Source organism: Apis mellifera, linkage group LG16 (genome assembly GCF_003254395.2).
Source record: "Apis mellifera strain DH4 linkage group LG16, Amel_HAv3.1, whole genome shotgun sequence".
Taxonomy (NCBI): Eukaryota; Metazoa; Arthropoda; class Insecta; order Hymenoptera; family Apidae; genus Apis; species Apis mellifera.
In genome coordinates, this window is record NC_037653.1 from 4,023,996 (window position 1) to 4,037,356 (window position 13,361).

The window sequence follows — 13,361 nt, forward strand, 5'->3', positions numbered from 1 at the left end:
CGGACGAACAAAGTGTACCGCGGCGAAGAAACCGCATTTGCAGTCGAATTAATCGCGCGAAATGTCTACGTGAATGGCCAATATAACCCGTACGCGCGTAATGAGGAATTAAAATGGCCGATTCCCTTCGTTTGTATTTTTTTTTCTCTCTCTTTCTTTCTTTTTTTTTATACTGAGTTATATCGAGGGCGCAGATTTATAGAGCGGGCACCGTTCCTTCTTTGAGGCACGTGGCTGCGATTATCTCGCGAAAATATTAACGGGCGTGTTTTTTGGGGATTAAATAAAAAACAATTTTCTGATGGATTCTTAAAAATATTATTCCTCGTGTTGATCGAAGATAATAATTGTATAATTTCTCTTTTCAAATTGTTATAAATTATAATAACCTGAAAAAAAATATATATATTGAGATACTTTTCCAAAAATAAATCTAAAGGAATTTGAGATTAATTTATAGGATCCGAAGAATAATTAATTTAATTTCCAATCTCGAATACGAACCGTTTAACAAACGTGTAATTCTTTTTTATCGACACGGTTAGGGGAAAAAAACTCCCTAGATACCATATGGCAGACGGTACAATTTTAATCTACGAAAATTCAACATTCTCTTCTCGAAACATAGCGCATAGCGTCAAACACCAAGAAAGAGAGAGAGAGAGAGATTGATGTCCGAAACGATGGCGGCTTCGTGAGATATTCAAAAAGAGATGGAACCCAGACGAGACAAGAAAGGAGGAGCGTCGAGGAAATGACGTGAGGCCGAAAGGCAGAAAAGGAGAAAGCGGGCGAGGGAGGGAGGAAGTGGAGTAGCGTGGAGGAGGGCGTAGGGACGGTGACGATGATGGATGGATCCACAGAAATCCTATGTCCGTTTGCTTTTTGGGCCGCCGCCATGAACTCCCGAGACAACCATGGACGATCCCCCCCTTCGGTGTATGGCTCTCTGTTTCAGCTGCTTCAATTAAATTTGGGGCGAAAAAGGGCTGAATCCAATATCTTTTCACGCGGGAAAAATTATAATGGAATGGAAATGTTTCGAAGAAATTTTTTAAATTCCTCGCCTATAAATTATAAATCTTTTGGTGAAAATCTTTCCAGAGATGAACCTAAACAATTTATCATTCAATTTATTATTTTATCCTCCCCCTGTTATTTTATCTTTGATTTGAGAAAAACTAAATTTATGCAAAAATAAAAATATCTAAAGCAAGATATTTAAAGGACGAACCAAATTTTTGTTACATAAGTGTGCTCCATAATTTGAACACTCTGAGCAGGTGTAAATAAAAAGAGGGATGATTTTGGACAAAGTAGGACAGTGATATAACCTCGGAATACAAATGCACACGTTGAGACGGCCCATTCTTGCTCATTATCTCTAGACTCTCTCCTTCGGCCTTTCAGACTCTCTGTCTCCTTGTCTCCGTGTCTGTCTGTTCGTCCACGGACGGAAGACGAACAGGGGAAAAAAAAAAGGAGAAGAGGGAAGAAGGCCTTCTATCAGATACCCTCCTCAGGGGCTTCTAAGCCCCCTCTATGAGTGTCAGTCGACTTGACATTCTTCTTATTCCACCGGCGACTTCTGTTGAATTCCTTTTTCTCTCGTCCTTTACCGAGAGACTTCTTGGCCCAGGTGGCCGTTCCAAGCTTAGGACACTTCCACTTCGCGATACATACATACATACATACATACATATATACCAGTTTCCTGGACGAGAATAAACCAGTGGCCAGCTGTTCGAAACGAAACGAAATTTTTCTAGTCCCAGTCAATAGCTCGCAATCTTTCTTTCCTTCTCTCGATCGATTGTATGTGTGTCACTTTTATTTTCTATTAGTAAAATATTAAAATAATAATTTAAATATCGCTTGTTCGATTAACAAAACTTTCATCAAACGAGAAATTTTATTCAACTTCTTTTCTCTAAGATTGTAAAAGGACGCACGGAACATTGGCAATTTCTTTTTATCGAATCGAAGATGGAGGAAGTTTTCACTGAGCGTGGAACGCGCGACCTCTATGTAAACAACCGGCTAAATTTCCGAACGAAAGTCGGCTTGACGTGGCGCGCCCTCTATGAGCGGAGGCTAGGCCATCTCTCGGTCCTTTTGCCGGGCAAAAAGCGACGCTCCCCCCTCCCGTCCAACGTGGCGAAGAAAGTTCAACGAAAACAACGTGACATAAAGCAGCCTAGGACGGAAATACAAAAAGCAAGACGGATTGCCGCGCTTAAAATATATGGAGAGAGTCGGACGGACGTGAGTTGGGGAACCGGAGGAAGTTCGATCACGTGTGTACCGGATTAAAGAGACCGTTTCGATGCGCCATACACCGTTCAAAAATTTCGAATCGCATTTTTCCGCATCATTTTTCTTCCTCGTCCGTGCGCCACGGATATCTCAATCAACTCCTTTTCGAGGTTGTAAAATAACCTAACCTAACTTTCGGTTAACTCTTATCTACGTACACGTCACTTTCGTCGATAAATAAAAAATTAATAAAAGTTTCATAATTGCTTCAATATATATATATATATATATATATATATATATATATATATATATACATCAACGAAGAACCGAACGAAACGAAAACGGTTGAAACGCATACCCGTTCTGGTGGAGGTTTTCCAAGGTGGTTCACCGGATTCCACGCAATTAATCTGAACCTCTGTCAGCGACGTCGACCGGTCATATAATCCAAGAAGGAGGAGGAGGAGGAGGCTCGTGTATAGCGAGTTGAGAGGCTCGGTGTATAGGGAGGGCATGAGAGGGCGAGCGATAAAATTAATGGGATATCTAGGGTATCTAATCGAAGAGCGTTTCAAGGCCTGGCCTTAAGGTGGCCACGTAAAGCTTAGCTTAATTGGGCAGCGAGTGGTGGCCGCGCCTTATTAGCGGGTTACAACATCCGGCTAGCTGTTCATCTGAAAAGTCCTGCATGTATCCTGCGGCGGGTCTGAAAGACCAGTCGGTCCTGGAGGGAAGAGAGACGGAGAGGGAGAAACGGAGAGGAAGAGAGAGAGAGAGAGAGAGAGAGAGAGAGAGAGAGAGAGAGAGAGAGAGAGACGAAGAAGCGGAGCAACTAGCCTATAATAAGCCGTACGGTTGTGTACGTTCTGTTCTGTTCCGTTCCGTTCCTTCATGCTGCGCCAGTGAAGGCAGACCCATAAATCTCTCGAGCATACTCCAGGGGACATTTGATCCTTGCGTAACCCAACGCCGTTAATTTATTGCCCCGCGTTTAAAGTCACCTTCGTCCGCGAGAGAGCAACCGGCTACGCCGCCATCAGAACGCCGGTTCAGCATAAACCGACGATTCTGGCCAGCTTTTCTTGTTATCGACCTCTTCAACGTACACCTTACACCCGTGTACTTCGTTCGCGTGATCCATTCTGCATGATCGAATAAAAACTTCTTCCTCGTTCAAGGACACCGGTTATTGAAACTTACGAGACTTTGTATACATATATGTGTGTATGTGTGTATATATATATGTACTGTTGTCCCAGCTGTTCAGTGTTTCCTCTTCACGATAAAGAAAATCTCGCACATTCTATGCGAGCCGTGTTTCCCACGACGAGTTCGAGCACAATGAAAATGCCGTTTAATTCTTTTCACCCGGCAAGAATGTATACCGGTGATTAATTTGATCATGCGCCCAGATAACGCTTTCACACCGTTCCAAGGACTCGGTTTGCGCCACTTGGGATTCAAGCATTCGATATCATTTGATATCTTCGTTTGAAAAGAAGGGAGAAATATCGATTTTAAATGTTTACAATTTTGTAAACGAATGGAATCGTGATCTTTGTGAATCCTATTTTCTACTTCTTTCTATAGAATAGGAGGTTAAGTCGTTTCTGTCGTTCGTATAGTTTGTCACGTGGTCACGATGCGCGCGCATTGTCGCATTAATTCTAGCTTGGAATGGCTGTTTATTCCTATTCCACGATACTTCTCTTATCTCTTCGAGGTGAGAATAGATTTTTTTCTTTAATTATTAAGCTCTCTACGCTTGATATATTTCTTTGGAAAGAAAAGAAATATTAATTAATCGAATATTTGATGCGATCGTAACTTTTACTATTCTATTGTCCACCTGTTCGCTATAGAATCGGAGGTTAAGTTATTTCTATGATTGGTCATATGTTGTCAGCATGTGCTCGTGATGCGCGCGCATCGTCGCATTCTAGCTTGGAATAGCCGTTTATTCTTATTCCATAATACTTCTCTTATCTCTTCGAGGTGAGAATAAATTTTTTTCTTTAATTATTAAGTTCTCTATAGCTTGATACATTTCTTTGGAAAGAAAAGAAATATTAATTAATCGAATATTTAATCGTAACTTATTATTCTATTGTCTATCTGTTCGCTACAAAATCAGAGGTTAAGTTATTTGATTAGTCATATGTGTCAACGTGCGCTTGTGATGCGCGCGCAACATCTTGTTACATTTGATTACTACACCATATTATTTTCCATATTTATTCAAGTTGGAAATAGATTCGTTTTCGATAATTTCTGCATTTACGCGCGTTGATTAAAATTTCCGTTCACATTGGACGGAGTATCGAACGAATATTTTAATTAAACCCGCATGCTTGGCCAGGGAGAAAAAGTCTAATTCACTGGCCGGACGAGACTAATCAAGATTCGAGTCTTCGCCGCTGGAATCGATTGACTTCGAACCAGACAGCTGCATACGTAACTCGAGAGGATATTGGCAATATCCTTGCGCTACCTTGTTATTAGGATAATAGTTATTCGTGGTCAAGCTAACGCAAGTGTTCGTTCATAGCGCCTGTGGCATTGCGCCTTGCATGATATTGCGATATATTTTTATAGACGAGACGTAATTGATTCTAATAAAAAGTTTTACGAATCCTGTTTTGAATTTTTCTTAACACTAAGGCTATATTGAGCTCGAAGTTTAATTGGCATCGATGACAAACGACCCTTGATAAATTCAAGGATAGTAAACTAATAAAATTTATTCTTGCACAGGCATTGCAAAACTCTGTAAATTTTATTTTATCAAATTTTTCTCTCTCGTTACTTGTGCGTATTTTTGAATCATCATCGACACTAATGACGAACGACCATCGACAAGTTCAACGATCCTATAATGGCACTTGAACTCGGTCATTTACATTTGAAGTGTGTGATCGTAGGAGAAAATCGTCTTTCATCGATCCAAAGTGACTTGTTATTTATCCAGTTTTCCAGTGGCCAGGATATAATCGCAATTAGGCAACGAGAGTATTATCGATAAACAGGCACAAACTAATCGGCACGGGCCGGCTCGAGGCTCGTGACTCGACATCGTTTCATTATTCCGCGAATGCTTTGATGATCTTCTGGGTTAGACGAGCATGCAAAGACCGTCTTTAAGGAGGCACTTTCATTAACCGGCTGACGAATGAACATTAATAAGCCCAGGCTTCTAAATGGAGGCGCGTTCGCGCGCGACTCATCAGCCTCTTTGATGGGACCCGTGATCTATGTTTATCCCCGGTCATCTTTTGATCGACTACCCAATTTTGCGGTTTTGAAACAGCGACGTATTTCCGTCCTGATTGTGCCTCTCTTTGTGAATTGGACATCAAAGAAATGCATAATATTAGAAATTTCAATCTTAATGAATTTTTAAAAGGGCACGGTTTTACGGATGGTAAAAAAGAAACGGCTCTAAGAGCGTATCTAGGATGCAGAGCGACAGTAACGCCATCAGGCGGGAGAATCGGAGAAGCTAGGTTAAAAGTTATAAGAAAACGTTAGAGATTGGTATGTTGTTAATTTGAGAGCGTAGCCCGAAGGGACGAAGGAAGAGAAAGATGGCATGTTCCCATAGTTTCTCTCTTCTTCTTCTTCTCCTCGTCCGGCCGGGCAACGGAGAACGCTCGAAACGCTCGTTCTTTCTCTCTCGTTGCGGAGGAGAGAGAGTCGCCATCCGTCTTCATCGGCCGACAGCGCGACGGGCGGCGTTTGCCTCGAATGCTCACCAAGGAGTTTTCTTCTTCTTCTTCTACTCCTCCCCCTACTCCACCTCCTCCCGCTCCTTCTCGCTGCCTCTCATCCCTCCCCTCCTCCTTTTTTCCCTCCCTCGTACACCACCACTCTGAAATATTCTCGTTTTGCCCTCTTGCACTCGTGTGGCAACAGCTAACCTAACCCTTTTGAGATTACACTGTCTCGTGAGACGGTGTATATGCGCGTACACACATGCGCACTCGTACCACGTGGGTCCGTGTCGAGAGTCCAGTTGGTCGTCTTTCTCTATCTCTCTCTCTCTCTCTACGCGCAGCTCTTCTTCCCTCGCTCCCTTGGCAAGTACAATTAATATTCTTGTTCGGGATTCGTGTACCGCCACACCGAGCGCAGATCATGTCACGGATATCTGTAAGGTATCTATCATACGCGGAACTGCGCCTACGAACAGGCGGTCGAGAAGCTTTTTCTTCGTTGGACAAGGATTTTTGTTTCTGGGCACTGTAAAAAGTTTCCCGCGTGCCGAAGCAGGTTGCACGGCGTTCATTAAATATCTCGGATTGCTGCCTCGAGCGCTCTCTGCCGAGTATACGGGAGATTAACGAAGCGTCCCTGTCCTGTCCACTATTCGTGGATACGCGCTATAATGTTTCCAATTGAATGGAATAAAAATTTAATATTTTTCCACTTTTATCGATCTCGTTTTTTCCTTACTTTTCTTCGTATAGATAGAGAACAAGAATTTCGTTAAATTTTCTATTTTATATTCTACATCCATTTGTAAAAATTTACAGATTGGATTAGATTCAAGTTAGGTTAGACGTAACCGTGAATGTATTTCTAGATCTCGTTCGTCGAGTATATATCAATCTGTAGCTCGTACGATGAAAAAAATCCAACGAGACACCGGTACATCTTATTAGTCCACTTGCATTTTAACGAGAACCCGAGTTTCTCGGAACAAGATCGAAATTAGAACGCGCTTTAATACCACGTATGCTCCGTGAAATATTACCCTAGGTTTCGTCGAAAGGAAAAAATTCACGGTTACACGTTCGACGTTCTACGATCAAGGACACGAGTCGATCCACGTCCAACCTCTTGCTTGCTTGAAATAAAAACAAAATTTCCATTCATTCTTTATTACTTTATCGTGAATAATATTCACAAGTTTTTTAAACTACGATAATTAAAATACTATATATACTATTTCTACAAAAAATTGGTAGAGAAGAAACACGAAGACTAACGAGAATGAAACAATGATTCTCTCGCATTGTGTTCCAGAGAGGAAACGAGGCCGGCAAACGTATACCCGATACCAAACCCTCGAGCTCGAGAAGGAGTTCCACTACAACCGATACCTGACCAGGCGGCGTCGCATCGAGATCGCGCACGCGCTCTGCCTTACCGAGCGGCAAATCAAAATCTGGTTTCAAAACAGACGGATGAAATGGAAGAAGGAGAACAAGTCGAAGGGCACGCCCGGCTCGGGCGACGGGGACACCGAGATCTCGCCGCAGACGTCGCCGCAGGGTTGAGAGATCCCCGAGGAGTGGAACTTCCAAAGAGGTCTCATCTCTCTCAGGGTCGTTAATACCTTGTTTCCAGCACTACCTCCTCCCCCATACACACACACACACACACATACGCCCCGATCGAGTATACACACCTTCGAAAAGAAAGGAGAATCGAATCCCCGAAAAACTGCCTACACATACACATACACATACACATACACATATACCTTCCCCACTCATACAGCAATGACGCTTATTTTCTGTCGTGTTAATCAAGTTGCTCGTACCAAAAATGGAAGAGGACAACGTCGTTAAAGGAATAGAAAGAGAGAGAGAGAGAGAAGAGATATTACGCGAACCGACAGTGTGGATGGAAGTGAAGAAGACGGAACGGATAGAGATGGCGCGACGGAGCGAGTAGAAGAGGAAGAGAGATAGGACACACGGAAAGAGTCGGATGAAGATTTACAGGGACGAATCTTCTGGATCACATGCTAATCAGAACCGCGTTAACCTCTGTTACATTTAATCGAATGTAATTGTACTAAAGCCTATATAATAATTATAATAGAGATAATTTGACAGAGAGAGAGAGTGTGTATGGAAGGGTGCGTGAGAGAGAAAGATTATACGTACTTTACGAAAAAAGAAATTCGCGAATGTTATTATTATTATTATAGCGAGATTGTAATTGGATTCTTCTGTAATTGTATAGTAGTTCGTATGGATGAGTAGAGTTTTGAAAGCGTGTAAAGTATATATATACATATAAATATATAGATATATATATATATATATATATATGTATACAAATATATATAAAAAAAAAAGTGGGGATTTTAGAATGTGACGACAAGCGAGTATATATATATATAATGGATATCTCGTTAGAGGGGAGAAGATTCGTTGTATCGCGTGGAAAAAAAAAAAGAAAAAAATTATCCTTTAGGCGAAAGCGAAGTTTTATTATTTATTCTCTTACACGTCGTGTACACGCGTAGAGTCCGCGTAGCGCGGTATGATAGATCGTTAATCGGGGATAATTTAAAGGAAAAAGAGAAAAAAAAAGAAGGACGGAAAAATCGTGTCTCTAGTTAGCGTAGTAGACGATGATGAAAACGGTATAGTGTTCTGTAGAAGATCGTTTAGATAGGTTTTTTTCTCTCCATGATAACCGCGATGGGGCTCAGAGCGAGGGTTTATTACATTCGAATAAATCGCGTACGTGCCAAGTGTGATCTTCTCGAACGTGTGTTTTTCTCCAGTGCCGGAAGGATTGGAAGAAGTGCTGCTCTGCCGAGGAAGAGGAAAAAAAAATCGATGGAACGGCTTGGAGAAATTAATTGGAGAGAGAGAGAGAGAGAGAGAGAGAGAAGGGGGGGTGAGAAATTAAGAAATGATGCGATCTCGATTATTAATATCGTGGATTACCAGTGAAATTTCAGTGCGGGTGGTTTATATGGCAATCGGTTAAAATTCCAGTGATTTTTTTTTGGTGATCGATAGAAGGAAATCCGTTTTTCTTCGGATCGAATGATTGAAAAACAGTGCTGTTCTTGGGAAGGCCTCCGACGGAGCAGAGAATCTCGAATCTACTTGACATTTCTTCATCGGTGTCGTCGCAAGGTCAGTTCAAAAATTCTACGCTTTATTCCTGCAAATTTCTTCTTTTTCTTCTTTTTTTTATCTCTTCTTTTCACAATCGTGGAATTTGTTCTTTCGAATATAATTCTGTTTGAAGAACGTGTCAAAATGGACTTCTTTTATTTATTTCTCGTCAGCTGAAATATTACGGGTAATATTTTAATATAATTGTGCATTTGCAATCAAAAGTATGGTTCACTACTTGAAAGAAAGTGTCGTAATTTTATTATCTTATATTATCTTTTATATTTTACTTACAACGTATTATTCAGAAAATTTTAAACCTTCTTGCAAACACTTTTCATCAACGTAGATGACGCCATAAAGTATTTAAAAGAATTGTTTCGCTAATTCGTTTTCGTTCCCTTTGTAAATATTCGAACAATGAAAGAGAGAGAAAAAAAGGAAAAAACCTACTTCGACAAGAGAGAGAGATCCTCGATAGAATGAAAATTCGGGGAATTTTTGGGGGCGAGTGATCATTGAAATTTTACCGCTGCTGCTCCGTGAGATACGAGGCCAAGTTACCAGTGATGTAATTCGTAGCATATTTTTGGAATAGGATGCTTTCGGCATGAAACCGCTTGGCACCTTAACCTGCTCCGAGAGGAGAGCAGAGCCGCCGACAAAAGGCATTATCTAGCTCTTCTTTAATTCAAAAAGTTTATTCTGAAAGAAGAGAGAGTGTTTAAAACGATAAAAATAAAATTAAAAATTCCATACCGTTGTCATTATTTTATCAAAATTTTATCATAGTATTCATCTTGAAATCAAATTTCACTCACTTATATTCTTCATAGAAAAAGATCTAAAATCAATATGGTTTTATATTAAAATAATCACTTGATTAAAATAATCTCCATTTTCAATAGTAGTAATCGCTAGTCATACGTTCTCCATGCGTGTCAATTATAATCGCTGCTTCGTTTCTTAGTGTATATTCGACAAATTACATGGCGGCTCTGTTCTCCATGGATATCCATCGAACGCGTGTTAAGCGTGCCAGGCAGTGACCAAACGCACCATCTATCGGCCTGGTTGACAAATTCATACGGGGAATCGATGACAGGATCGATGACGTCGCTCTGTCGTCCAACCGGGCTGAAGACACGTCGGAGAACTTTGCCGCGGCGAATTCTTGTGCTGTGTTGTAAAACTTAGATTCGACATTAATTTAGTTTATACCTTGTATACACGCAATTTAACGATATACGTAATGATAATTAAATACGTAATAATGTATAAACGATGACAACGGTGAAAAGACGATATTTAAACACAGCGAATGAGAGAGAAAAAAAAAATAAATAAATAAAAAAATAAAAAAAGAAAAGAGAAAAGGAGGAAGGGAAAAATATAGATGTACATAGGAGGAAATAATCTAGGGATCTCGCAAACCTCGTTTACATGTAGATAGCATGGATTCGAAGAATGTTCCCGTAGGACACGGAATAATGTCTCGCGAACTTTCTTTTGGACCGTTCTCGCGTTAACGAGGAGAAAAAGAAAAAAACAAAAAAAGAAAAAACGATCGTGAAAAAAAGGGGGAAAAAAAAATAAAAATAAATAAATGGAAAATATATGGAAACTGATATACGTAATACAATGGTCCAGCTCGCGCACGCGCATCGATTGAGCACCGGCCGGCCTTTCTTTCTCGAGAGATTTATTTATGTATAACTTTTTGTCCTTGAGGAGCAACGAACTGTGAAAAACGGAAGATATAGTCGACGATCGCTCGCTGTCTCTTCTTTTTTCTTTTTTTTTTTTTTTTTTTTTTTCTCTTTTTTCGGGGGGGAAGCGCCGAAACCCCGTACGTTTACGGTCAGGGGTCGTGATTCTAAATTGCTCGGGCAAATTGGCGTCAATTAAGCTCGATAGCCCGTCGAGGGGCTTCGCGTCGCTGTCGGTATGGGTTTTCGTGAAAGTTTCAAGGAAAGAGGAACACCGGCGATAAATAACGAATCTTCGATTTTTCGTTCTGATCTACTTACCTTGAATTGTTTCCTCTCTTCTCTTTCTTCGTTTCATTTTATTGTTTCGACTCGATGTCGAGTCGGTAAACGCTACAAGTTTTAGGTTAGGTTATCTTTTGCCTCGCCAGTTACATCGAAAGTTACTTAATAAAAATATATCCATTTTCCTTATCGCGATCGTTATTGAAATTAATTTTAACGAAAAAAAAATACAACACACTTCTTCCTTTTTCTTCGGTTAATATTTTCTTCGTTCAAATATTCTCGAACAACACGTTCACCATACTCGAACCAGTACGTAATATATTTTTGTTTCGTCGTTTCTCCGCCGGTGGCAGGTAGCTCTGTCTGTCCGTCTAATCGAGATGGATTTCGATTAATTCGTCATTCGTTCTATTTATTTATTCTTTTTTTGTTATTTATCTATTTTTTATTAATCACGTATCACGATGATTAATAAATTTTGTTTCTTGTTCGGAAAAAAATTAAAGTATCTTCTCTTGAGTAATATTGATTTAATATTGACAATGTTCGCGATAAATCGATTAATCTTACATCGATTCGGATGTTATTTTTTTGCGCGTTTCACGGTGGATAAGCGAGACATGTGTTAATTTAGACCGCATTAATCAGTGATACCATCTATGTAGGCCAGGTAATGGCCGGCATTGAAACTTAGGGTGCGGCTTTCAGAGACAAAGGAAGTATTTATTGCCTTTGCGTCATAGTATCAACGTGTTACGACATATAATGGTCAAAGTGGAGGCAAAATTTCACGCATAAATGCTTGCATGACAAACCGTTTCCAGAAACTTTTCGTACCCGCTAGATTGGCAACATTAATCCTCGTTTCGAATTGATTGGCAAAAACACGTTTGCACATTGTTGTATCTCAATTCATAATTGCGTATACGTTCGTAGCAGAAAGTTAAATCGATCGATCGGAAATATGTATCTTTTCTTTTTTTTTTTTTTTTTTTTTTTACCATTCTTTTGTTCATTCAAGGTCCCGTGGTTCGGCGCGTACAAATGAGAAAAATTTGTTCGCTCTTTATTGGTAAAATTTATCACCGGTATTTCTCTCGCAACCAATCGTTCGTGGAAAAACAGAATTGTGCAATAATCACGCGACGCTGCTTTACGTGATAAACCGTGCGGTTCTCAATTATTTATTTTATTATCATCCGTCGTTCGTAGACGAAAATGCAATTTTGGAATCTGAAACAAAAAAAAAAAAAAAAAAAGAAATTATCAACAAATCGATAAATTTATTTATTTTACGTACCGCGAGCGATCGCCGTGAAAAATCGGTTTAGCTTAAAAAAAAAAAAAAAAAAATGAAAATTTTGTATCCATCGGAATACAAGCGAATTAATAATTACTTATATATAGAGTAAAAATATATATGTATAAATGCGGCAAAAAAAAAAAAAGAAAGAGAGAGAATAAGGAGGGAGAAGAAAAAGAAAAGAAAATTCCTAGAATTAATCGGAATGTGTAAAATGCAAATTATATATTTTATCTTTACTCTTATATAGTCGCGTAAAAATTAAACAGATATAATATACGTAATTTAATAAACGAAAAATGAAAAAAAAAAAAAAAAAAGAAAACGAAAAGAAAGAAACGTGTGTATACCGTGATTGTACATGTAGAGTTAAACAGGCAGAGAATTAAGGAACAAGTAGGGAGAGAGAGAGAGAGAGAGAGAGAGAGAGAGAGAGAGAGAGAGAGAGAAAGTAACAGCGAAACGTGTGTGTGTACGTACGAAGTGAGTCACTAAGCTAGCGCTTAATCGATAAGGTTAACGTATAAAGCCTAAGATCTTAAGATGATAATTAAATAGAATTAAGGAAACGGGCATGTCGGTTGCAGCGTGTGGGGGCGGTGGTCGTGAGAAAAAAAAAAAAGGAAAAAAAGAAAAGAAAAAGAGAAGAAAAAAAAAAAAATTAGAAAATGAACGCCCGATCGAGTAAAAACGCTTGGTCGTTGTTCTTCTGTACCATGCGGGCAATGCGCAATTAAGTAATTAATGTGGGGTTTGCGATCGTGTATATATATATAGTTAATGTCTATTCGGGGAGTTCGCAAGCGCCCATTTATCGGATAAAGAAAACTTAAAAACTTGCTTGATGAAAAATAAGCAGCTTTCGGTATCCTATCGTGTGTAATGCGTATTTATTGATAGCATGTTGAATACAAGGTGGATCACCTTCAGTTTTTT

The 13,361-nt window shown here is 39.7% G+C and overlaps 1 protein-coding gene across 9 annotated transcripts in view; it reads left to right on the forward strand.

The window, feature by feature from the left end:
* Antp (homeotic protein antennapedia) overlaps positions 1-13,086 on the forward strand; it is a 155,653-nt gene extending 142,567 nt beyond the window's left edge. For 8 of the 9 annotated variants that reach the window (XM_016916895.2, XM_016916899.2, XM_026445698.1 and 5 more), the window contains one exon: positions 7,285-13,086. In XM_016916895.2, coding sequence (XP_016772384.1) covers positions 7,285-7,538 — 254 coding nt within the window. In that variant the 3' untranslated portion in view covers positions 7,539-13,086. 9 annotated transcript variants of the gene reach the window in all.
* Positions 13,087-13,361: the final 275 nt, after the last annotated feature.